The sequence below is a fragment of the Thrips palmi genome, unplaced genomic scaffold (assembly GCF_012932325.1).
Source record: "Thrips palmi isolate BJ-2018 unplaced genomic scaffold, TpBJ-2018v1 HiC_scaffold_2, whole genome shotgun sequence".
In the NCBI taxonomy this organism is placed as follows: domain Eukaryota; kingdom Metazoa; phylum Arthropoda; class Insecta; order Thysanoptera; family Thripidae; genus Thrips; species Thrips palmi.
In genome coordinates, this window is record NW_023144629.1 from 8,094,183 (window position 1) to 8,117,982 (window position 23,800).

Genomic DNA, 23,800 nt, shown 5'->3' on the forward strand with positions numbered 1-23,800 from the left:
CCAGGCAAGATCTCAAGATTTCATACGAAACAATTTAATTCTAAAACTAAATTAACCTACACAAATATTCATCCAGTTTCATTTTAAGCATACAAAATCAAGGCTTAATGCTAATGGTTTGCTTCACCTGCTTCAAGTTGATTCTTGTTCTTAAGCGTCATGGTTTGAATCAAATACTTCAGTTTTAAAGAAATAGTCAGTCACATCAAAATCTTCTGAAAAGTCGCCATCTTCGCTTTTTCTTATGACCAAAGTGATGCCCCACAAACTTTGCCGCTGTTTACTAGCCAATAAACCAAGGTATGTTAAAATGATATCTGGAACATAGTAAAAAGAATTAAGCGATGAAGATTCTGTCCCGACCCCAGTGTCAAACAAATTATTCTTACCGCATCTTTCAGCAGTAAAGACCCATGGAGTAAAGAAACGTGTCTCTGATTGAAAGAACAAATGTTTAGAAGTTCCTTTGAAAATTAAGTTATCAGTTTCGGACTCTGATGTTGCTATTGAGCGAGCTTTCTCCAATGCTTCAGGGCTGAGTTTTTCCTTTAAAACTTCAAATTCATTCTTAGCCACGCATTCAGAGACAAACATTAAAACCTAAAGAATGACAATTTGCCAATTAATAAACAGAATCAGCAGAGCTTTAATACAAAATAGAGCTCACATCCCTTAATGTCAACAAAACCTTTATAATCTAAACAAATACTGATAGCTCAAATTAACTTCAAACAGTTACCTTCTCTGCTGTAGCGTTAGTGGTAAGGACATTTTCCACGTCTAGACGATTTCCTTCAGCCCACGTCAATTGTTTGAATTGCCTCTGGGCCAAGTCCATAGTGAACATGGCAGGCGCTTCTATAGGCAGCTTTGGGAAACAATCCCTCATATTATGTTCATTGCTGCTGGAGGCGAAAAAGCGTCTCTGATTTGGCACACTTAAACATCGGTTATATCTGTGAGTTTGAGATGGCAGCGATGGAACGAACGCCTTTCGGCAGCGACACACAAACGCAATGACAGAGGGGCTTCTGTTCATCTTGACTAATCTTCAAAACAGGGCAGGGCAATTCCTGAGACGTCAAACGTCCATACGGACCACTGTAAACATAACCTTTGCTCTGAATGTTGACGGTCATTTCATCGTAGACATCAATTTCTCATAACTTTCCAGCTACATCTTATCCAACGCCGAAAAATAATCCGTTCTGACTTTGACTAATAAATTTATTTAGTCATGAGAAGTTTAAGCGTCACAATAATTTAATTTACTTTTTAAAATATTTTTAAGCTATAGTGGTGATTTGCATGCCACTTGGAATGCAAATAAACGGAACTATCGTGCGGTGGAAGTTTGAAAGGCAATGTTGGCGTAGTCGACCCGAAGTATGAGAAACTTAATCTTACGCAGAGATCTGTCATGCAATTTTAGCGGTTCGTTTGAAAGGCCGGTGGTGTGGTCCTCAAGGAGGTTGTGGCTGGATCATTATTTTAAGTCCACAGCAGCTGTTCCAACGTGAAAGGCAAGTCTTACTGCGCTAGAAAGATGAACATGCCGGCCTGTGAAGTGACTGGCACCCGAGTGTCACTCAAGACTACCTGACGCCAACCTTCTTTCTCCCACCTCCGTCGCGTGGATAACGGCCGAAAGGGGAAGCGCTCCGAAAAGCTAAGGAGGGGGAATTACGGCAGAGAAAACGAGAGCGAGCTGCAAATGGGGGTGAAAGAGGGGGGGGGAGAAGGCCCGTTGCAGCTGATGATGTGCTGCCATTCCCCTAAAGACCTTCCTCTTTAATTGCATTCTTGAGGAATTGCGATGTGGGAAGGGGCGTGGGGAGGAAGACGACGTCGCCGGGCGGGGCGGGGCGCTGCGGTGCCCACCCCTTCTGCGTCGATAATCTGTTCCTCGATACGCTGATGCCGCCATAACTGTCAAGGCCGATTAATGCATTATTACTGCGACACCGCCTTCTTTGCGGCCTCGGCGTCCTTGTTCACAGCCTCGGCCATCTCGGCGGCCTCGCACAGTGGGCCAGAAGCCCGTTGCAGGCGGCCGAAATTCTAGACGCGTTTTGAGCTCCAGAGTCGCTAAATGGGACTCGAACCGAACGTGTGACCCCACCAATGGATTGCTCTCCGAACGGGGAATCCATTGGTGGGGTCACACGTTCGGTTCGAGTCCCATTTCGCGACTCTGGAACTCAAAACGCGTTCGGGATGTTGACCGCCTTGCGCCGGTCTTCTGGCCCACTGTACGCCCTTGTCAAGACCTCGGCCTCCACAGCGGCCTCTGCAGACAGGCTGCCTGGGTGGCCTCGGCCAGCCTCGACCAGCCTCGACTCGGACTGGCTAGGAAGTCCCGGGGCCGTGCCGGGGCTGTGCCAAGACCGTTCCCTTCGGGGACTCACCGACTCCTGTCGGAGAAACTAGCCGTGGCCGCAAGGGCCCGTTGGCTGCCCCGCGGCGCTGCCAGTGCGGCTAGTGCTGGCAGCGCGCTGATGAGGCCTGGGGGCAAGCCTGGGGGCCTTGGGGGGCTGCGACGGGACGGGCTGCGAGATGGTTTGGCAAACACGGCCTGCCCGGCCTGCCCCGAGGTCGTCCGTCCAACGACGCCGAGTCCCCCGAGGCCGTGGACCGCCGTGGACGGCCCGAACGCGCGGGGCGGGGCGCCCCGCAAGTCCGCAGGGCCCTGGAGGGTAGGCAACAGGTGGGGCAGGCAGTGACACCCTGGACGAGGCGACGGGGCGGCGGGGCGGCGGGCGGAGGCAGGGGCAGGAGGCCGCGTGTTGAGAAAACGACAAAAAAAAGGACTCCTTTGTCGGGAGTTGAACCCGCGCCAGGAAGCGGTCAGGGTGCGCATTATCATGGTGGAGACCGTTTGAGCCACCGCAGCGCTACGCGGCGCATGCTCTGCGAGGCGTGCGCGGTGCCCTGGCGGTGCCCTGGCGGTGCCCGGGTTCGAATCCCGGCCGCGGCTCACCTTTTTTGGACGTCCGGAACGAATCGTCGCGCGGCACGTGCTGGATGTCGTAGACCAGGGTGCTCCTGGGGAAGACCTTGTCCTTGTTGAGCCTGTACACGGCGTACTTGAAGGCCAGCTCGGCGGCGCTGTCCTTTTGGTCCTCGGTGAAGATGGCGCCTGGAACACGCGGGGAAGAACAACATGAATACACAGCGGAAAAAAAAATGCTGGAGACATTGAAAGAAAGGAGGGGAGACTTATTGCACTGGGCGCGCTACTAAATGCATCAACTTCGGGGGCATCAGTAATTCCGTCGACCCTTGCTTGCGTTCCGCAGCATGTCCCACCAACCCATATGTATGTTTCACCCAGCTGCCGCAGCACAAGCCAGTTCCGCGGCCAAAAAATAAAAGTTAAAAAAAAGTTACCAAAAAAAAAGGAAGAGGGACTCGGGGTCCGGAGAGTGACTCTGTATTCATATGTATGGAAATAGAATGGCCGGGATGACTCCGGGGCCTTTTGTTGGCCGTGCCATAGCTCATTGGACGCCACGCCGTGCCTGCCTGCCCTGCTTGCCCTGCCGCCGCACAGTGGGCCAGAAGACCGGTGGAGGCGGCCAAAACCCTAGACGCGTTTTGAGCTCCAGAGTCGCGAAACAGGACTCGAACCGACGTGTGACCCCACCAATGGATTCCTCGTTCGGAGAGCAATCGATTGGTGGGGTCACACGTTCGGTTCGAGTCCTGTTTACCGACTCTGGAGCTCAAAACGCGTCTAGAGTTTTGTCCGCCTCCGCCGGTCTTCTGGCCCACTGCGCGGCGTGGCCGCGGGGCTGGCTGCTGGCTGGCGGGCCCTGGCGGGGCCGGTGCCGCCCGTCGCCACGCTGGCTCCAAAGCCGCTTCCCATGCCGTACCACTGTACCCTGCACAAGCCCTTCGTTTTTTTGCGTCGCCACTTTTAGCGCTCAAATGTTCGTGTCACGCCGACAAGCGTCATCTATCAGCTCTGCGTCTGTGTGTGTGTGTGTGCGTGCGTGCGCGTGCGTGCGTGTGTGTGTGTGTGTGTGTGTGTGTGTGCATGAGCGGCTCGGGTTTAGCGCTTTATACTCCCACTGGATCGGTCGGGCGTCGCTTGCGAGTATGCGGTTAGTCGAAAACCGCCATGCTCACAGTGCACGGCGAAAAAAAGCAGGAGCAGAAAAGTTCGGAGTTTCACACTACTAAGGTTGGCGCCCGCGGAGTCCAGGGTAGGCAACCAGGCTGCAGTAGCGACGGCGTGGTGCCTACCGCCCACTACCATTACCATTAAGGGCTAGACCACACATGATCGTCTGCGCTCCCGGCCCGCCTGGCTCGCCACCTCGGTGCCTCAAAAACCAAAACAAAAAAAAAAAAACGAAAAAAAAAACGTGTCGGCCGTTTGCTGCAACCTGCGGCAGCGTCGCCGATGCGAGTCCTTGCTAAGTTTGGCAAGAGCGCCCCGCCCCGCCCCGCCCCGCCCCGCCTTGCCCCGCCCCGCCCGGTGAGGAGGCCTTTCTGCTCTTTGTGGCGTCCCTGCTGTCATGTCAGCGTGCCCGCCCAGGGCCGTTCTAGGGCCGGTCTAGGCCCGGCCGGCCCAGCGCACCTGTGACTTTGGCAATATCGCCGCTTTTGAGGCCGGGCGCTCTGCGCACCGACGACACCCTGTCAAAAGAGGAAAAGAGGGGGAAAAAGAAGTTTATCAGAAGGAGAGAAAAAAATCTCATTCAACGAACGTTAATGAAAGCAGATGATCCGTCGCGCTTCACAACTGCTGTGATAGCCGAGAGGTTAGAGACGTGGGATCGAGTTACCGCAGGCGGGCGTTCGAATACCAGCGTCACATACGTTTTTTCGACTTACTATCCTAAGGGTGGTGGTTCGAGGCCATCCGAGCGGAGCCGTGTGCAACAGACGCAAATGCCGGAGGTTCGACTCCTAACAAATATTTCCATTTAATTTTACTGCCTCACCCAGTGCGGTTGAAACCCGTGAACGAGCCCACACTGTGCATGGGACGTGGTGGTCCAGGGAGTAGAGGCGTCGGTTCCCAATGCTAGGGTCGGCGGTTCGACTCCCCCAACTTCTTGCGAAATTTTGACCGGGTCGGTCGAGTCCTGTTGCGTCAAGAACCCACCTCACGCCTTTCCCCTCATCATGGGCCGTGGTGGCCGAGAGCGTAAAGTCGTGTGATCCCGATGGCGGGGTCCGGGGATCGAATCCCATCATTCCATTACATTTTTCGACCGCCTTCCTCCCAGTGCAACTCAAACCCGTCGTCCAACACGCTGCCAGACGTACAAGCGTGATAGCGTAGTGGTCAGAGTCACATTCACCTGGCCACTCCGCTGTGGGTGTCTAAAAAGCAATCCGCTTCGGCGGGTTAGCCTCGGCACTGGAGCGATGGAGTATTTGATCCATCAATCCAGACCATCCGGTGTGTGGTTGCGGGTGGTGCCTCCTTGACTCGTCGGGGAGGCGATGATAAGTCCTTTGAAGCTGGCCTAAAACGCTGTATGTTCGGTACGGGAGCGCCGGACAGTGGGGGTACCATGGGGTACACAACCAACCCTACGAAAACAAGAAGCTCCCACCAAACCTCTTCTCTGTCTGAGTCTCTCTCTGTCTCTCTGTCGTCTCACTCTACGTCCCGCCCCTCTAAGAGCTTCGTACTGGGTGCTCCCACCCAGCTGCCTGAGCTTTGGGGTCCTACTGGGTCCCCCGGCGAACGCTTAGGGTCGCTGACGGGATTAACCCCAGGTACCTGATAGCACCGGTTCCCATCCCGAACACCGAAGTAAAGCAGGAGGCCTCCCCATTAAGACTGGGGAGGGGGTGTAGAGTTCAAATGTTTTTCTTTTCCCTTTCAAATTTCTCAGTCAATACTCGTTCAGTTTCCTTATACGGGGTAGTATGCGGGCTCATTCCAAAGATAGTAATTAAAATTGTGTATGAAACAAAATATATAGACCCGAGCGAGGTGGCCGGTGTTGGTACTTTGGTACTAGCCGTGCCGAGCTGTGTCCTGCACCGCCCGCCGCCGAGCCCGAGCTGGCCCGAGTGCCCCGGGCCGGGCCGAATCGGGAGGCATTGTTGCGCGATATTCCGCGCCGTGGCAGGCGGGGAGGGATTGTCAATGTTGCGCGCAGGCCGTGGCAGGCCGTCACGAGCGAGGAGGGGGTGCCATTGTTGACGCCCGGTGCCGCTGGCGCTGTACCGAGGAGGGATTGTCGAATCCCGCGCAGGCTGCGCCTCATTGCCAGCCAGCCACACGCACCAGCCCGCCCCGGCAGCCAGCCCCTATTATATTGTTTAGGATACGCGCTTCGTTTCTGGACTCGAGAGTAAAAGCACGCTGACACCTTCATGTGTATAGTAGTTTTAAGTATGTTTCAAGTGTGAAGGTATCATCTGCTAAAAAAAACACTTCGTAATTTTGAAAGCAAAATGTTTTTCTGGACGGTTGGAAGCAAAACAGCTCACGCAACGCAAAAGCGCACTTCCGGTTCCCGAGAACGTCGTTTCTAAAGAAATACGTGTCCCATCCGTGGGTTATTTCGACTGGAGGCGGAATAAACTATGAGACTTCGACAACGTGTTTGGGACAGGCCACACTGCTCCCTCAGTGGGGCAATAAGCCTGCGGGGCAGCCCAGGGGCAGCCCCCGGCCAGAGCGACTTGGGCTTCGCTTCCACGCCGCTGCTGGCCTATATGAGGCATCTTTCGGAGGATTAGGGGGGGGGTGTATTGGCGGCGACACCGCAGGCACGACGGTGCACCCAGGCGTGCAAACGTCGTGCAGTAATGAAATTTAAGGGCCGAAAGGCCTCCCCCCAAAAAAAGAAGAAGAAGAAGAAGAAAAGAAAAACCAAAACGGAATGAAAAAAATAAATGACGTAATAATTGAAATGATGGAGATCGGCGCGAATACCTTCCGGGTATTCCATTCATGCCTTTTCGAGTGCCGGGAGAAAGGGACGGTCCTTGGCCTTTTATCTTTCTGACGGACTCATATTGCCTCTCGCCGGATTTGTCACCCCTTCCCCCCTCCCCCTCGCCGGTTCCTTCGATTATGTATTGGAATTTGGGGATGAGACGATGGGCCAGAGGCCGTGCCGCCGCGCTGGGCGTAACGCCAAATCAGGAATTCTCGAATGCGGCGCGGAGCCATTTGGGGGGGTCCGCTAGGGTGTCAACTCATATCAGCCGGGGAAACACCCCCCTCCCCTTCCCCGCGCGAGGCGCCCTCTGCATATAAATAACCGCACTAAACGGGCCGTAAAATGCGGGTAAACACCGAGAGAAGGCCTTAGCTGTGAATTGGCGCCCGTCGACATGTGTGTTTGGTGCGATTGTTGTTTTTTTTTTTATCATGCGCGTTGTAACAGCAACTGGAATACAAGAATCGGCTTTCAGCTTGCCGTCCGGCGGGGCGCTCCGTCTCTCTCGCACTCACGGGGGCGTCGCCCTGGCCTCGCCGTGTCCCGCGGGGGTGCGAGAGAGACGGAGCAGCGCTGTGGAGCCAGGCAGGCAGAGCCGGGCAGAGCGAGAGCGCCGTGCTGATGGCGCCATCACGTCGTCAAAGACCGGCGGACGAAGACAAGACGAAGACAAGGCGGCGGCTTGGTCAATTTGCCAGGCAAACCCTTTCAAACACACAGGTCTCCGATTGCGCGGGAGCGGGGGGTCGTTCGTCGTCCCTCCGTCTCTCTCACTCTCACCGTCGTCGGTCGTCCCGCCTCTCTCTCTCTCTCTCTCGCTCTCTCTCTGCAAGGCGTCCCTCGCCGAGAAAAGGTGAACAGGAATTATGGGATGCTAATGAATTCATGGCTTGGGCTGGCACCGCCGCCACTGCCAGCGCGCGGCTCCTCGACCCCCCCCCCCCTCTCTCTCTCTCTCTCTCTCTCTCTCGCATTCCTTCGTCTCCGCACTTCATTTCCCACTTGACTCTCTTCTTCCCGGCGACGCTCGCGCAGAATTCATCATTATTTCCCGGAAACGCGCCGCGGAACGCGAACAGCAAGGCGTTGTATAATCCTGACGCGGCGCGGCCGAGTGCGTGCCCGCGACGCCGGCAGACTCATTCCGAGAGTCGTTTTCGTCGCTCTGTCTCTCTCGCACCCGTCCGGCACGCCCCGTGAGTGCGACAGGGACAGAGCGACGAAGACGACTCTCGAGTCTGCAGCCGCGCAGCGCCACCAGTGGAGCGGGTCCTCCGCACAGTGGGCCAGAAGCCGGTGGAGGCGGCCAAAACTCTAAACGCGTTTTGAGCTCCAGAGTCGCTAAACAGGCCTCGAACCGAACGTGTGACCCCATCAATGGATTCCTCGTCGGGAGATCAATCCATTGGTGGGGTCACATGTTCGTTTCGAGGCCTGTTTAGCGACTCTGGAGCTCAAAACGCGTCTAGAGTTTTGGCCGCCTCCACCGGCTTCTGGCCCACTGTGCTCCGGCTTACCTGGCTGGGCTGCCAGCCTCGCCAGGCCGCCTGGCCGCCAGGCCGCCTCCTGTCCTGCACTGCGGAGATTGTGCTTCTGATTATACATACAGTGGGGCGGCCGTGGAAGTACAGTCCGTCCCGGGGCGTCCCAGGGCCTCCCCTTCGGTGGCCCTTCGTGGCCCTTCGTGTCGCGTCGGTCCGCCGAGATGCGAGATCGCGCGAGGGCCGCGCCGTGCCGTGCCGCGCCGTGCCGCCGGGTCCAAGACCTCCGCCTCCAACTCGGCCTGCTTCGCGTGGCCTGCATCCCGCGCGCCACCTGGAATTCCCCCCCCCCCTCCCCCTGTGGCGTCCACACTGTACACCCCGGGCCTCTATCGGGCGGCGGGCTTCCGTGGCCCGGGCTGTCCTCGGTCGTGTTATCCTGATTTTCAGTTCCAAATACACGCCGCGCGCCCTCTGGCTCATCCTACCCTCTCCCCCCCCTTTCCCCTCCCCCGCCATCTCTCCTCGGATCGGGCTTGTTTAAGTTGAAGATGGAAAGCAAATGAAACGCGTACCGAGTCACGCCACGCCGCCCCCCTCTCTCTCTCACCCAAACTTTTTATCTCATTTATGCGGCTCGGCGAGCGCCTCCTAGGACAGCCAAACGGACAGATTAGCTCGACGGACGGACGGACAGACGGACGGACAGGCATTGCATAAAAAAAATGGGAATGGGTATAATAGAGAGCGAGGAACGGTGACGGCGGCGGACAAAAGGAAAAACTTTTTTGTTGGCGTCGTCTTCCCCTGCTCTGCTTCTTGTTGGTCGTGTAACATGCGTGCGACATGGAACTCGGGACTCGGGCCGCGCGGTCCATGTCGGACAGGTTGAGGTTGCCGACGTGCCGGGCCGGCGCCAGGGTCCCTGGCCCAGGGAGCGGCGACCGCGGTCGCTCGCACCGCACAGTGGACCAGAAGACCGGCGGAGGCGGCCAAAACTCTAGACGCGTTTTGAGCTCCAGAGTCGCTAAACAGGACTCGAATCGGACGAGTGACCCCACCAATGGATTGCTCTCCGAACGAGGAACCCATTGGTGGGGTCACACGTTCGGTTCGAGTCCTGTTTAGCGACTCTGGAGCTCAAAACGCGTCTAGAGTTTTGGCCGCCTCCACCGGTCTTCTGGCCCACTGTGCACCGCCCTCGCTGTCGGGGAGTCAGTCATCGAGTCGGCTGTCAAGGTTAGATCGTGTGCAGCTTTGGGGTGCAAATGCTCTCCGGTTGCACCAAGTGCTTTCGGGCTGAAGGAATAATGCTCTCGGGCAGAAGAAATGCTGTGGAGCTGTGGACAGACAAAGGGCATTTCCACAGCCCAAGAGCATGTCCTCAGCCCATCAGCAGCACCGCCCGAAAGCATTTCTTCAGTCTAAAAGGATATCTACAGCCCAGGAGCAATGCCACGACGCCACAGACCAAGAGCATCCGTTTCGACAGCGGGAAAGCATTTCTACAGCCCAAGAGCATTTTTAGAAATGCGGGCTGATGAACCACTGCTCTCGGTCGGTCGCCGTCGAACCAGTGTCGTGAGCCAGTCGTCTTGCGGCGCGCCGCCTCCCCCCCCCCCTTCCCCCCCGACGCCCCCCGGCTGGTAGGCGAGCCAGCTCTGCCCAGGTTAACATCATCACCCTGCTAATTAACCTCGCCGAGCCTCGCGGCGCCCTGGGCGCTGCCTCCGCCTTTGGCCCCCGCCTTTGGCCCCACCACTCCCCTTCCTGTTGAACAACGCCGCGCCGCTGACCGCGCTGACAAACAACACACGCGTCACACCTTAATGGCGCGCCGAGCTGGCGGCGAGCTGACGCGGAGCTGACGCGGAGCTGACGCGCAGCTGACGCCGCGCGGACGCCGAGCTGACGGCTGACTCACGGCGGCGCGCAGGAATAAAGGTATTAGCGGGCGGATAATCGCCGCGGCCAACTTTGAACTTGCCGCTACTTACAGTGCGCCGCCGCGCTGCCCGCGTTGCCGTGGCGCCGTGGCCGTGGTGGGGAGGCGCTTCCGTAACGGCAATCGGAGGGGAGGGGGGGGAGCTAAAACTGTTTAATTGCGCGAAACATCGGCGCGCTCTGCGCGGTTACCCTGCCGGCCGCATCGTCCCGGTCATACTCCGCGACGACGACAGTGGGCCAGAAGACCGGCGCAGGCGGCAAAAACTCGTTTTGAGCTCCAGAGTCGCTCAACAGGACTCGGATCTGAGCGTGTGACCCCACCAATGGATTCCTCGTTCGGAGAGCAATCCATTGGTGGGGTCACACGTTCGGTTCGAGTCCCATTTGGCGACTCTGGAGCTCAAAACGCGTCCGGGGTTGTGACGACCACGCCCACCGGTCTTCCGGCCCACTGTGCGACGTCTCTGCGTGTGCAAGGTGTTTGTTTCTCCGCGCCACTGCGAGTTGGCTTCGGAGGCGGACGACACCTGCACGTGGGCCGAGGTCCCTTCTCAAACGGCGGAAGCACGCCCCGCCCCGCCCCGCCCCGCCCCGCCCCGCCGAGGCTATAGAACCATTAACATCATTAGGAAAGTTGGCGCGGATGGGCGGTGCGCCGCCGCGCCACTGTAGCCGGTGCGGCGCGCTGCGGCGTCCGCGGGGGCGTCAAGCTATACATTCATATTCTAATAAGCTATAGCACTTGTTCATTTCGCGGCGGAGGCGGCGGCGGCTCTCCGGGCTGGCCGGGCACTCCGGGCGCCAAACTTTGCGCCAAGAAATTCGTCCTCCTATGAAAAGGTCTGGCGGGCCGGGTGTTCCCTCGGTCTACCCCCAGCCGCACTGACACCTCGGCGGCCGGGCCAGGCCCCGGCCAGGCTGGGGAAGGCCCTGGGCGCCCTGGGCGGGCCACGCCACTGCCACGGCACTGCCACGGCAGGCCGCGCCCCATCCGGCTGGGCCGGGCTGGGCGATACAGACAAAGGGCCTAACTGACGCACCCCGCCCCGCCCCGCCCCGCCCCGCCCCGCCCCGCCCCGCCTGTCCCGCCCCGCCCCGCCCCGTACCGGCTTCGCTTGCCTCGCCTTCGGTGGCCTTCCGGGCTGCTGACAACTCGCCGCGGAGCCCTGCCCAGCGATCCCGGAAAGTCGTTTAGTCGCTCTGTCTCTCTCGCACCGGCACGGGGCGCCCCACGAGCGCGAGAGAGACAGGGCGAACGGAGCCGCAGCCGTCTCCTTTCACTTAGCTCGGCACCTCTGCAGGCCCAGGGCAGGCCCAGGGCGCGCCGCACCGGCCACGTCCGCGGGCCACAGTGGGCCAGAAGACCGGCGGAGGTGGCCAAAACCCTAGACGCGTTTTGAGCTCCAGAGTCGCGAAACAGGACTCGAACCGAACGTGTGACCCCACCAATGGATGGATTCCTCGTTCGGAAAGCACCTGTTTACCGACCCTGGAGCTCAAAACGCGTCTAGAGTTGTGTCCGCCTCCGCCGGTCTTCTGGCCCACTGTGCGGGCCGCGCCTCTGCCACTGCACTGTCAGGGCGTAGGACGGCACGGTGGGGAGGGCGGCCGTCGCGCGGGTGTCAACTTGCGGCCCATCTTGAGGCCGTGTCCGTAATCACGCTCCAAGTTCACGCAGCGCCGTTTGCGCGTCAAACTATCAGCAACAACACTGCGCACAAGCCACACAAGCCACACAGTGGGCCGAGTCCGAGAGCTGCTTCTCGTCGCTCTGTCTCTCTCGCACTCGTGGGGCGTCCTGCACGGGTGCGAGAGGGACCGAGCGACGAGAACGACTCTCGGAATGAGCCTCTCGCCGCACACAAGCCGCAGCGCGGCACGCGGCGCCGAAAACTTAGACTCGCTCACGCGTGCCGCCACGGCACACCCGGCCGGGCACCGCGATGATCACGTTATACTCGCCTCGCGGGGACTCCGTTTGATTATTACATGCCGTTTCCGGCGGCTTTTAGTGCGAATTTCCAGCCGGCTGCCAATGCTAAGTGCAGCTTTCGCGAACCCGACGCAGACAAAAACGGTCCCTGGTTTTACCTTTCACGGGGACCTCCCGGAAATCGCCTAATCGGGGCCAGGGTTGTTAAAGTTAATTTTTTTGGTTATCGAGTTATCGTTAAGTTAATTTCCGACCCCTGTTAACGATAACTAGTTAACGTTAACACCTCTCGGCAACGTTATCGAGTTACCGATAAGTTACTTTTAACGAAAATCGTTAAAAGTAACTAACTTTTGTTTAAAATGGATGAGAGAATGAGGGATAATAAAACATAACATTGAATCTCCAAAAGAAAGTCGAATTAGACTATTAGGTATGCATGACGTATCTTTCAGTTAGAAAATAAATACAACTAGGAGTGCCGGAGGCGCGAAAGTACGAACGTCAGAAACGTTTTTCTGATAAATTTAGCGTACACTCATGCGTTTTGGGGAATTAGTTACTTTAGTTAATCGATAAGTTAACCGGAATCGTGTTAACGATAACTCGATAACGATAACTGGTCTGCAAGATGTTATCGAGTTAGCGTTAACCGTTAAATTAACTTATCGAAAATCGATTATCGTCGTTAATCGTTAAATTAACTTTAACAACCCTGATCGGGGCAAATGGGCCCGCACCGTGCCGCCGCACAGTGGCCCGAAAGACCGGCGGAGGCGGACAAAACCCCGGACGCGTTTTGAGCTCCAGAGTCGCCAAACAGGACTCGAACCGAACGTGTGACCCCACCAATGGACTGCTCTCCGAACGAGGAATCCATTGGTGGGGTCACCCGTTCGGTTCGAGTCCTGTTTGGCGACTCTGGAGCTCAATACGCGTCTAGAATTTTGGCCGCCTCCACCGTGCCTGGAGCATTGTCGACTCGTTGTTCGTCGAGAGGGCCGCACCGCGGTACAACGGTGCAGCCCGAACCCGGCGGCCCCCGGAAAGCGGGCACGCAGCGATTTTCCGTTCGACTCGCGGGAATCCTGGAGAGCGCGGCAACTACACTGCCCGCCCGCAGACTACAGCTCCAGCGAGACGCCCGGCCCGGCGATGCGAACCGCGTCCCTCGGATCGGCTCGTCCAACTGTTCCATTAGGCGGGGCGGGGCCGGGCGGGGCGCGGCGGGTCAAAGGCACAGCCAGACAGACAAAGACGCGGCGAGACAGTCGCGCTCTTATCGTCGTCGTGCGCTCGGCGCGCTTAATGAGGCACCGCCTTCGATGAACTTGACGGAACGAACTAGCGGGCCGCACCGCCGGGCACCGCCGCCTCGGAGCGCAGCGACAGCGGCCGGAGAGAGAGAGAGAGAGAGAGAGAGAGAGAGAGAGAGAGAGAGAGAGAGAGAGAGAGAGAGAGAGAGAGAGAGAGAGAGAGGCCCCGTCATAGTGGCGGCCCACTGAACCGACCCGGCGCGTGCCTGGCAGGCAGTGCCTGGCTGCCTGGCGCCCGCCGAGCCGAGGGTAGGCAACACGCCACACAACCGAGGCGGCGTGCGGCCTACCCGACGGCCGCAAGGCGCCTTGCGACTTGCCTGGCGAGGCGCGGAAAGCACAGTGGAGGGGAAGGAGGAGAAGGAGGAGAGGGGAGGGGGGAAGATGAAGAAGAAGAAGAAGAAGAAGAAGAAGAAGAAGAAGAAGAAGAGAAGAAGAAGAAGAAGAAGAAGAAGAAGAAGAAGAAGAAGAAGAAGAAGAAGAAGAAGAAGAAGAAGAATGCAAAAAAAGGGTGCTGAGAAGCAACAAGTCATCCGCCCTCTCGTTCGTCCCGTTGCATTATATCCGAGCAAGGTGCAATTTACAGACCGCGCCAGGCCAGGGGGACACTCTCCCAGTGGCGTTAGCAGTGGGTGAACAGCACAGGCCTGGACGGCCTGGATTGCCTGGCCGCGTCGCAGTGTGCCCTGCCGCCTTGCCCCGAGCCTTGCCCGCTCTTCCTCGTTGACTCGCCTGCCCGCCCTGCCCACTCAAAGTGGGCCGAAAGAAGGCACATCATCTCTTTATTTCCCGGAACGCCTAACCAACCAGCGAACAAGCCGGAATTAGAACGTCAGGCGTGGAGCAAGGGTAGAGCAAACAAGGGGGTAACTTTTCGCCCCCCACTCCTCCCCTCCGCCCCCGCGGGCGTCCCCTTCCCCTCCCAGTCACAATGTTTGCATACCGGAGCACACCGGACCTGCTGGCTTCCCTAACCAGAAGCAGCGCAGCGCGGTTTCGAAAGAAGGATAGCAAATAGAAAAAAAGGGAGGCGGAAGGGAGGGAAAAAAAAAGAAGAAGAGGGAAATCTGTAGACGCAAAGTCTAATTTATACTGGCGGGCAGCTGTAGACTGGATTCCGAGAGTCGCCCTCTCGTCGTCGCACTGTCTCTCTCGCACCCACACGGGACGCCCCACGAGTGCGAGAGAGACAGAGCGACGAAAATCTCGGATTCGGCGTGCTGACTCGCTCGGGGTGCGGCCAAGTGGGTGACTTTGATTCGAACGCCGCGGTGCCGCGGCCCTCCTTGTCAGCATCAGGCGATGCTCGCTAGCGCGCTCGACAGCGTGGACGCCCCTCGCGGAAGAAAGGCTGCCGCTCATTTAAGCCATAAATAATAGTTAAAAATGGCTAAAATAAACAAAAAGAAGGGAGCTCGTTGCGATGCCGGTCAATTGTGATTCAAGAAAATGACACACCGTTTTCCGAAGCGGAAAATGTCCGTCTCAAAGATAAGTCAGCTTACCGCCGGTTTTTCGGGATGTTGGAATATTTATTTTTTTCTCTAACAGTGTATACTCGGGAAGAAATAAAAAAGCGCATAAGTGGCGGAGTCGCCGTCCAGAGAGGTAGCCTTACTTAGCGGGGGACGCATTTTTATAGGAATTACGAGCAGAGACTTTCTCTTCTGTAAAGTTGTTGAGAGTTGTATTTCGTGGCGAGGGGCAGGCGGGGAGGGAGAAAAGAGGGGGGGGGGGAATAGCAGTGAGGGTGGTGATTGTTTCTCACGGAGTCGAGAGTTACACCCCCACCCCACTGGAAGTAATTATTATAGCCCTAAATTGATGTTTCCAAAATGAGACCCCGAAACACACACAAGCGCGTGGCTTTTCGACCCAAGTTTTAATAGCGGCAGTTTCTTCCTTAAAAAAAATACATTTTTCCGCGTTAATCTCAACCCAATTATCGCGTGGAAAAGTCCGGAAGAGAGAAGAAGGGCATGGAGAGCTTGCTGACAGTGTGTCCTTCCTTTCCGATTGAGCAGTTACTCGTGTGATGTGGTCTCGGCACTGCGGCCCCAGATACCATTTCTCAACTACTCTAACAAGTTTCAAGTGATTGGCGACGGACCCCCCCCCCCCCCCCCCCGGGTGGGGGTGGCCAGCCAGCCAGCCAAGACAGTAGGAGAATTAAGGGCCGGTCCAAAATTATTTGCTCCCCAGCTTGCTACCGGTCGCCCCACTGTTTATTTCTTATTTTCTTTCCCCCTTTTTATTTTTCTGTGGCTCCGCGTTGCGTTTGTCCTGCTGCAGCAATCTAAAAGTCAGTGCCCCGCGCGCTTGCTGATTCGCGCCGACCAATTGAAAAAAAAAAACAAACCGGAAGTGACGACTTTTTTTTGTTTTTTTTCTTTTGTATATTCAACACGACACGGTAAATGCGGCCAATTTGAAACGAGTCAACTGTCTCTTTTTGATGGTTAAAAAAAGCGTCCCGGGCATATTAGCCCCCCGCCCCCTCCCCTCTCCGTGTGAAAGCCATGCCGCTATGGCGTGGCTATGTCCGCCGCAGTGGACATACATTACTTTGCTCGGAGTACCAGTCCCACTGGGAGCCGCGAAGCAGCAGTGCTTAAAAAAAGAGAGGGAAAGGAAAAAGCACCGAAAAAGGGAAACCCTCGAGAGTGAGGAAAAGTGCGGCATCAAATGAAATCCTGGCCGCAAGTTTTAATGAAAAGCGGGTCAGGAATAGAAGACGCGCCAGCCGGTGGCACAGAGGACGACTCGAGGGCGAGTCCGCGGGGGCATGTAGAAGCCGCTGGAACAAAGGTGGTGGCCGGCCAACGCTTGTCGTCGCGGGTTCGAATCCCGGCCACGCCCAATCCCTTCTCGGTTGCTTTGTTTGTTGCGACGACTCGTCCACCGCTAATGCCTTTTTTTTTTCTTGTTTATCCCCCCCTCCCCTTTTCTGTTGCCCTTCGCGCCACTCGTCGTATCTGTGTGACGCGTCATTAATGGGTCCGGAGCGTAGCGGCGCAGCGGCGCCATGGCCGCGCTTTTGAATAACACGAGTAATTTATACGGCCTGGCGAAGCCTACGCCACCATCTGCGTATGGATCTGGCGTGGTGTTGCCCGCCCGCCCCGCCCCCCGCCCGCCCCGCCCGCCCCGCCCCGCCACCCGCCCCGCCCCGCCCCGCCCCGCCCTGCCCGCGGCCCAGCGTCGACACAGTCCTTGTTTTTCGTGGGGGTGATCCATTGGCGCGCGTGTCAACATTTACTGGCCGGAAGGTCGAGACGGGTCGAGATGTGGTCGCGGCAGGAGGGGGGGAGGGAGAGAGAGAGAGAGAGAGAGAGAGAGAGAGAGAGAGAGAGAGAGAAGGAAGAAGAAGCAGCAGCAAAGAGGAGGGAAAACACGTGAATGAACAAAATACGACTCAATGACTACTGCCTTCGAGTCCAGCCAACGTGACACCTGAGCAGACCTGAAGGTCTGACAAACTCGCCAACAAAACCGCCAACGACACAAGGAGGATCGCCCACATCTGCACGGCGAAACGAAGAAGCAAGACAGAACGAAGAAAGAGAAGAGAAAAACTGTACGAAAACGAGGGCGCTGAAATAAACAAAACTGACATGTTTGCGCGTCATGGCTTCGTTGAACAACACGAGGGGGTCTGGGGGCCGCCGGGGCCGTCCGGGCCGACGGGGCGACCGCCACGGGGGTAACGGAGCGGCGCGGTACACCGTATGTTTGTTCTTGACCCAGCTAGATATGGCGCGAGCGGCGCGAGCAGTAAAGAGCGCGCGTCGCGTCGCCGTCTCCGCGGGGGTCAAGGAGGGGGCGCGGGCACGGCGTCGTGGAGGGCCGAGGCGCCGAGGCCACGGCGTCGCGGAGGCAGGCAGGCGTGCCTGGGGATGGGGCGCAGTGGGCCAGAAGACCGGTGGAGGCGGACGAAACTCTAGACGCGTTTTGAGCTCCAGAGTCGCTAAATGGGACTCGAACCGAACGTGTGACCCCACCTATGGATTGCTCTCCGAACGAGGAATCCATTGGTGGGGTCACACGTCCGGTTCGGGGCCTGTTAGCGACTCTGGAGCTCAAAACGCGTCTAGAGTTTTGTCCGCCTCCACCGGTCTTCTGGCCCACTGTGTGGGGCCAGCCCGGGGGTTACGGATCGCTGCCTGTCGCTGCTGTCGCCGTGGCGAGGCGAGGCGAGCGTGTTTACCCGTGTTTCCGGGTTACCGCCGCCGCAAAGTCGAAAGCAATACATACAAATTCTCTTGTGCGCGCCGCCACGCCGAGCCACCACACTGCGCCACGCGCGCCTTCCCGCCGGCACCACGGCGACGACGTGCTGGAGGGGGAGGGGGCCGCCCTGCGCGCAGGAAACCAGGACAGGGACAGGAAGAGGCCATCGGGTTGCACCACCACGTCACCATTCTGGACGCGTCAGCTTTTCCTGGTGGGCGCGGCAGACGCGCCCAAATTTTGACGCGTCCGTTTCGGTTCCTGACTCTTGCATTTGAATTTGAATAAAGTGGCTCTGTGTGTGTGTGTGTGTGTGTGTGTGTGTGTGTGTGTGTGTGTGTGTTGATGTGTTGATGTGTTGTGTGGTGCTCGTCCCGCTTGCCACGCCCCGTGGCCGTGGTGGCCGTGGTGGCCGTGGTGGTGGTGGCGGGGCCGCCCGCTGCTCTGGGTCGCGCACAGTGTGTCGCCGCCATGACTCTCCGCGACTCTCCCCATCTGTCCTCGGCGACTCTGCGACTGGGCGGGAGGAAGCGAGCGCGGCGGCGCATCGGATGGCTGGGGAGCCTCGACACAAACTAGCGACTAAAACAAATAAATAAAACGCGGTTGCGCGTCGGTGCCGTCAGTGCGCCGCCACCGCAGTTTCACTTGAACTTCCCCCGCGGCCCTGCAGTGCCGTGGCAGTGCACAGTGGGCCAGAAGACCGGTGGAGGCGGCCAAAACTCTAGACGCGTTTTGAGCTCCGGTGTCACTAAGCTGGACTCGAATCGAACGTGTGACCCCACCAATGGATTCCTCGTTCGAAGAGCAATCCATTGGTGGGGTCACACGTTCGGTTCGAGTCCCATTTAGCGACTCTGGAGCTCGAAGCGCGTCTGGAGTTTTGGCCGCCTCCACCGGTCTTCTGGCCCACTGTGCAGTGCCCTGCAGGCGGCCTTCCTCCCCCCTCCCCTCCGTGATTCCGAGACGGTCTGTGAATATATCGGCGGCCTTCCGTTCCGGAGAGACGGTCGGAGACGGTCGGCCGTCCCTCCGAGGCTCGTCGAACGCCACGGCGCTACAGTGTGGGCGCGGCGCGGCGAATTCAATTTTTTTTTCCGTCAAGAAGTCTGCTGCCGCGCGCGAGGGTTGAAGTAAATTACGCGAATTTGAATAAGACTCCGGCCCGGCCCGGCCAGCCCGGCCAGCCCCAGCCTCACCAAGGCGTCCCCATGTATTTCGCGCCTCCGGCCAATCATCATTATTTTCAGATAAAGACCCATGTACGGGGGTGCCGACTTTAACAAGGCGGAACTCCTTTTTGTCCCACTTTTGTTGTTGTTGTTGCTGCTGTTGTTGATGGTTGCCCGGAGAGCGTTGGATACACTGGAATTCGCACAGGCCCCGATTTCGTTCCAAAAATAAATTTCAAACTAAAAGTTTTTTACTTCCCTTGTCTTCATAGTTCGGATGTCTATCGTTCCCCTAAAATACGGGTGGGCAGGTCATTGGTGCGTGGAACCACACACTGTGGCAAAAAGGTACGGAAAATCCTGTTAATTTTTTTGCCAGGATTCTCCGTGCCCTTTTTATCATTTCTCTATCTTACAGTCTCTCCGTAGGGCCGCACGTTTCTCTGTAAACCGCACGTCCTCCGTAGCCTCGAGCTGTATAGTCCTAAGGAGATCACTGTGGGTCCTACCGAGGAATACTGTGCGTCCTACAGAAAATACTGTAAGAGCCTACGGAGAATATTGATAAGGGGCCTACGGAGAATTACCACAAGCTGTTTACAGAATTTTCCGTAGCTTTTTGCCACAGTGCAGCGTGCCAAACAGCCACGCACTCGGCGTGGGGACATGCCACGGCGGGTACAACACGCCACTGTAATAAAAAAAAACGAAAATGGAGCAATTTTAGCCCTCTTTTTTTTCCAACTAGGCCGCCTCCCCTTCTTTTCACTTTTACTCTCTCCGGTCCGGCCGAACGCTGGCAGGCTGTGGCAGCGCTGGCCGGGCCGAACGCCGTCGAGGAGATTCACTGAAAGGGAGAGGATGGGTTGTAGCCCCGAGGCCTCGTCGCCCTCCCCCAAAAGCCCTCCTCCCCTCGCGGCACCTATGACCCACCGCCCTTCGATTACCAACGCCACTCCGGTTTTTGTTTTCGTTTTTCACTGTCTCTTTTCCCGTGAAAAAAAAAGAGAAAGTTGGATTTGTTGTGTGCTGTCAGGTGCCGGTGTATCGGGCCGCAAACAGCGTGGTGGTGGTGGTATGGCATCCCCGCGCCGGGGGACCGCTTTCATTTACCGTGCAGTGTGCCTGCGGTCGCCAGTAAAGCTATCAGTTTAGGCAGTCCAGAACTGCGCCCTGTATTTTTCCGGTCGCGAATAAACGTCGGGTGCGAAGTCCAAAGCCAGACTTTTCAACCCGACGAACGCAACGCACACTTCGATTGGGAGGCGTTGGCCTCCTTCCCCTCCCCCCATCCCTCCCTCTCCCCCCTCCCCCCCTCTCGCCCTGTCGCCCTCCCCTTTATCTCTGTTGCACCCCGTCCCCGTCCCGTCCCCCCCCTCCTCCTTCTTTCGCTGACTTCTTCTCTTTTGCCGACGCTCATAAATTTCCGGGTTCTGATTTTCAGACGCTACAGTGCCGCCGCTACAGCGGCGCTACAACCCGCAGTGTCTTCTCGTCCTTCTCGCACGCCCGGCGGGGGTGGCGCCGCCCGACAGAGAGAGAGGCAAACACAAACGAGAAAGTCGTGGTCGAAAAGAAAAAAAAAGCGTGCCAAAGGAGAGACAGAGGGACGTGCTATGCAAGCAAGCGAAAACTGTCCGGATAGATGTATGAATTGGCCTGAGAGTAGCGCACCGTTCTTCGCCGCTCCGTCTCTCTCGCACCCGTGCGGCACGCCACCGCGAGTGCGAGAGGGACCGAACTGCTGTCAGTCTTCGGCGCTCGGCCGCCTGGAAAAGGCTTGGGACTCGATAGGTTCCGAGCCGACTATCCGCGGGTACTTTTTTCGAATGCACCAGTCTGCCTCCACTGCGCGACTTGGGGTTCCTCGGCCGCAGCGGGTGCATCGCCCGCTGCAAGAGAGAGAGAGAGAGAGAGAGAGAGAGAGAGAGAGAGAGAGAGAGAGAGAGAGAGAGATAGAGAGAGAGAGAGAGAGAGAGAGAGAGAGAGAGAGAGAGAGAGAGAGAGAGAGAGAGAGAGAGAGAGAGAGGCATTCCGGTCTCATTAAAAGGGAGGAAAAATAAAGAGCGAAAAAGGGAAAAATGGAGTAGTATGACGGCGTGGTGGGGACTGCCCCATTAGCTGTTAATAGAGGAGCCTCTTTGTCGGTCGTGGCTCCGGGCTCGGCTCGGCTCGGCTCGGCTCGGCTCGGCTCAGCTCGGCTCGGCTCGGCTCGGCTCGGCTCGGCTCGGCTCGGCTCGGCTCGGCCCGGCTCGGCTCGGCACGGATCGGATTAGCCGGACAGCGTTTGTGATGCGAAGCATACATTGACCGACAAGGGCGCACCCAGAGATTAGTTCGGCGGAGGAGGCGAGGCCACAAGAGTTGCCAGCACACTGGGGCGCGTCGCGCCTTTTTGCCTACCTTTCAGGCGCTTTCAGGAGCAACGGGGAAAGGGGGGGGGAATTGCCCGTCCAATCGTCAAAGCCGCCGTGCTGTTCTCCTTGTTGGGATTTCCGTTGCACTGACTGAGAGGACAATGAGGATAGCGTCGGTTCACTGCAGGCTGCTCGAGCGCGGCTTCGAAACGGGCAAAGCGACTCCTCTTCCTCGTCCCTCCGTCCCCCCTCCACCTGCCAAGCCGGCACGCCGGGCGTGCCGAGCGGGGAGGCAGAGTGCTGGGGCCGCTGGGGCCGCTGGGGTGCGAAGGTCATCCGGAGCAAAATTTAGACATAAGGCCGTCCGATGGGCCGGGCGTGGAGTAAGGGGTGGGGGAGGTAAGAGAGACAGAGAGGGATGGCCGAAGAGGCCGCTGTCCCTCTCCCTCCCTCCCCCCATCTCTCTCTCTCTCTCTCTCTCTCTCCTCTCTCTCTCTCTCTCTCTCTCTCTCTCTCTCTCTCTCTCTCTCTCTCTCTCTCTCTCTCTCTCTCTCTCTTTCTGCAGGGATGAGCTTCGAAAGGCGCGTCGTCAAGTTGCCGCGTTGTTTTCCCCACAGGTGACTCTCTGCGGTCTGATGGACTGGCTGGCTGCTTGACGGCGACAGCCACAGCAGCAGGTGTGCACCGGAGAACGAGCCAACAACCACCGCCGTGAAAAAAGAAAACAACAAACTCAGGGAAGAGGAGAAAGAATATTTTCCTTGCACGCAATGCCTGATAAACCAATTTTTTTTTAACGTGGTTGAAGAACTGAAGAATGGAAAACAAACAAACTGCGTAAAGTGCGGCCACACCCTCCACAGTGTGGGAGCGGGATGAAAGTAAATAGAAAAGCAAAGCCGGCGGCAGTACTACTGTAAAGTACGTCGTCGTACTTCGGGAGCGCTTTCGCTTGCAATGACAGCGGCGCGGCGGCGCGGCGCCCTGAGTAGCCGAAGCGGGCCGAAGCGGGCCGAAGCGGGCCGAAGCGGGCCGAAGCGGGCCGAAGCGGGCCGAAGCGGGCCGAAGCGGGCCGAAGCGGGCCGAAGCGGGCCGAAGCGGGCCGAAGCGGCGGTGGTGAGGACTGCGGAGGTCTTTGAGCGGGGCGCAAACTCGCATGTGCCACTCCTCATTATCATCTTGACGAACAAAAACACTGACACACACACACACACACACACGCTGCGAGAGGCACCTTTCCGCGTGGAGGGCCCGCCGTCCCAGCCCGTCCCGGCCCGTCCCGGCCTCCCCTCAGGACCGTGCCTTATCTCTGGCCGGGCGAGGGGGACCAGCATCTCGACTCGACTGTCGATGTGTATCTGGGACCCCCTTCCGCCTCTCTCGCGGCCCCTCACGGCCCCTCACTACACGTTACCAACTAACCCCCCTCCCCCTCCCCCTACTGCCCTCATTCCCCCTCCCGGCCCCTCTTTCTGCAATCGGCATCGCGTCCCGGATTATCTCCGAGCAGTAAAGTAGGTCGTTAGGCCGGAATTGTCACCGGGTATTGGTTGTGTGTGAAAGGCGCGGGAGCGGTGGGGTGGGGCGTGGCGAGGCGAGGCGCGGAGTCGAGGAGGATGACGGAGTTTTGGAAAGACACGAGCGGGGCGGTGATGAGAGAGGAAGGCTCGGGGTGGCGATGGCGTGAAGGTGAGGGAGGGAGAGAGATAGGGGGTGGGGGGAGAGGCAGAGTCGTTATGGTGTGGCAATTCAGCACCGGGTCGCTCGACACATGTGTCGCTACTGCCCCTTTTGACGAGTTCCACTACTGCTGGCGTCGTCAGCCCTTGGGCGGCCGCGCTGGCTGCAGAGTCGTTTTCGTCGCTCCGTCTCCGTCGCACTCATGGAGCGCCCCCTGCAGGTGCGAGAGAGACAGAAAGCGACTCTCAGTGTGCCGGCGGGGGCTCCAGGCTGCGGGGCCTGCGCCGGAGCGCCGCTCGCTGGAGAAACGCTGGAGAAGCCAATACCCGAAACTCATTCTCGCGGCGCGTTGCCTTTGGAAAAAAAAGGAAGAAAAAAAAAGAAAAAAAAAGACAGAGAAAGCGGGTAAAAGTTGCTGCGTCGTAGGGACAGCCTAGCCTGGGACAGCCGTACGCGCACCAGTCGGTCGCGTTTATTATTCAATCCTCTTCGCATGATCATCATTCCGATGGAGCTGGTGCGAGTCGTGTGTGTGTGTGTGTGTGTGTGTGTGTGTGTGTGTGTGTGTGCGCGTGTGTGTGTGTGTGTGTGTGTGTGTGTGTGAGGGTGGCGGTGATTTTTGTGATGTATATCCAGTCTGATTAACACGTGGCGTGATGACGCGTTGAATGGAATTAACACGGGAGAGGTTCAATGGCGGTGTGGTGGTGAGGGGCTAGACGAGGAATTTGTGGAAAGGGACGCGATATTTTCATTTTTTTCGC

At 57.8% G+C, this 23,800-nt stretch overlaps 2 protein-coding genes across 2 annotated transcripts in view; both read right to left on the minus strand.

The window, feature by feature from the left end:
• The window catches only part of LOC117647473 (glutamate receptor ionotropic, kainate 2-like), a 96,406-nt gene that overhangs the window by 21,550 nt on the left and 51,056 nt on the right, over window positions 1-23,800 (minus strand). The window contains exon 2 of the mRNA XM_034389224.1: window positions 2,981-3,139. The gene's annotated coding sequence lies outside the window, so the exon portion shown is untranslated. The remainder of the gene's footprint in view (window positions 1-2,980; window positions 3,140-23,800) is intronic.
• LOC117647554 lies at window positions 13-1,166 on the minus strand. Its single transcript, XM_034389349.1, has 3 exons — window positions 740-1,166; window positions 390-600; window positions 13-317 (listed from the first exon to the last, which is right to left on the minus strand). Exons 1-3 carry the CDS (start codon window positions 1,037-1,039, stop codon window positions 151-153), a joined length of 678 nt encoding a protein of 225 aa, XP_034245240.1. The 5' UTR covers window positions 1,040-1,166; the 3' UTR covers window positions 13-150.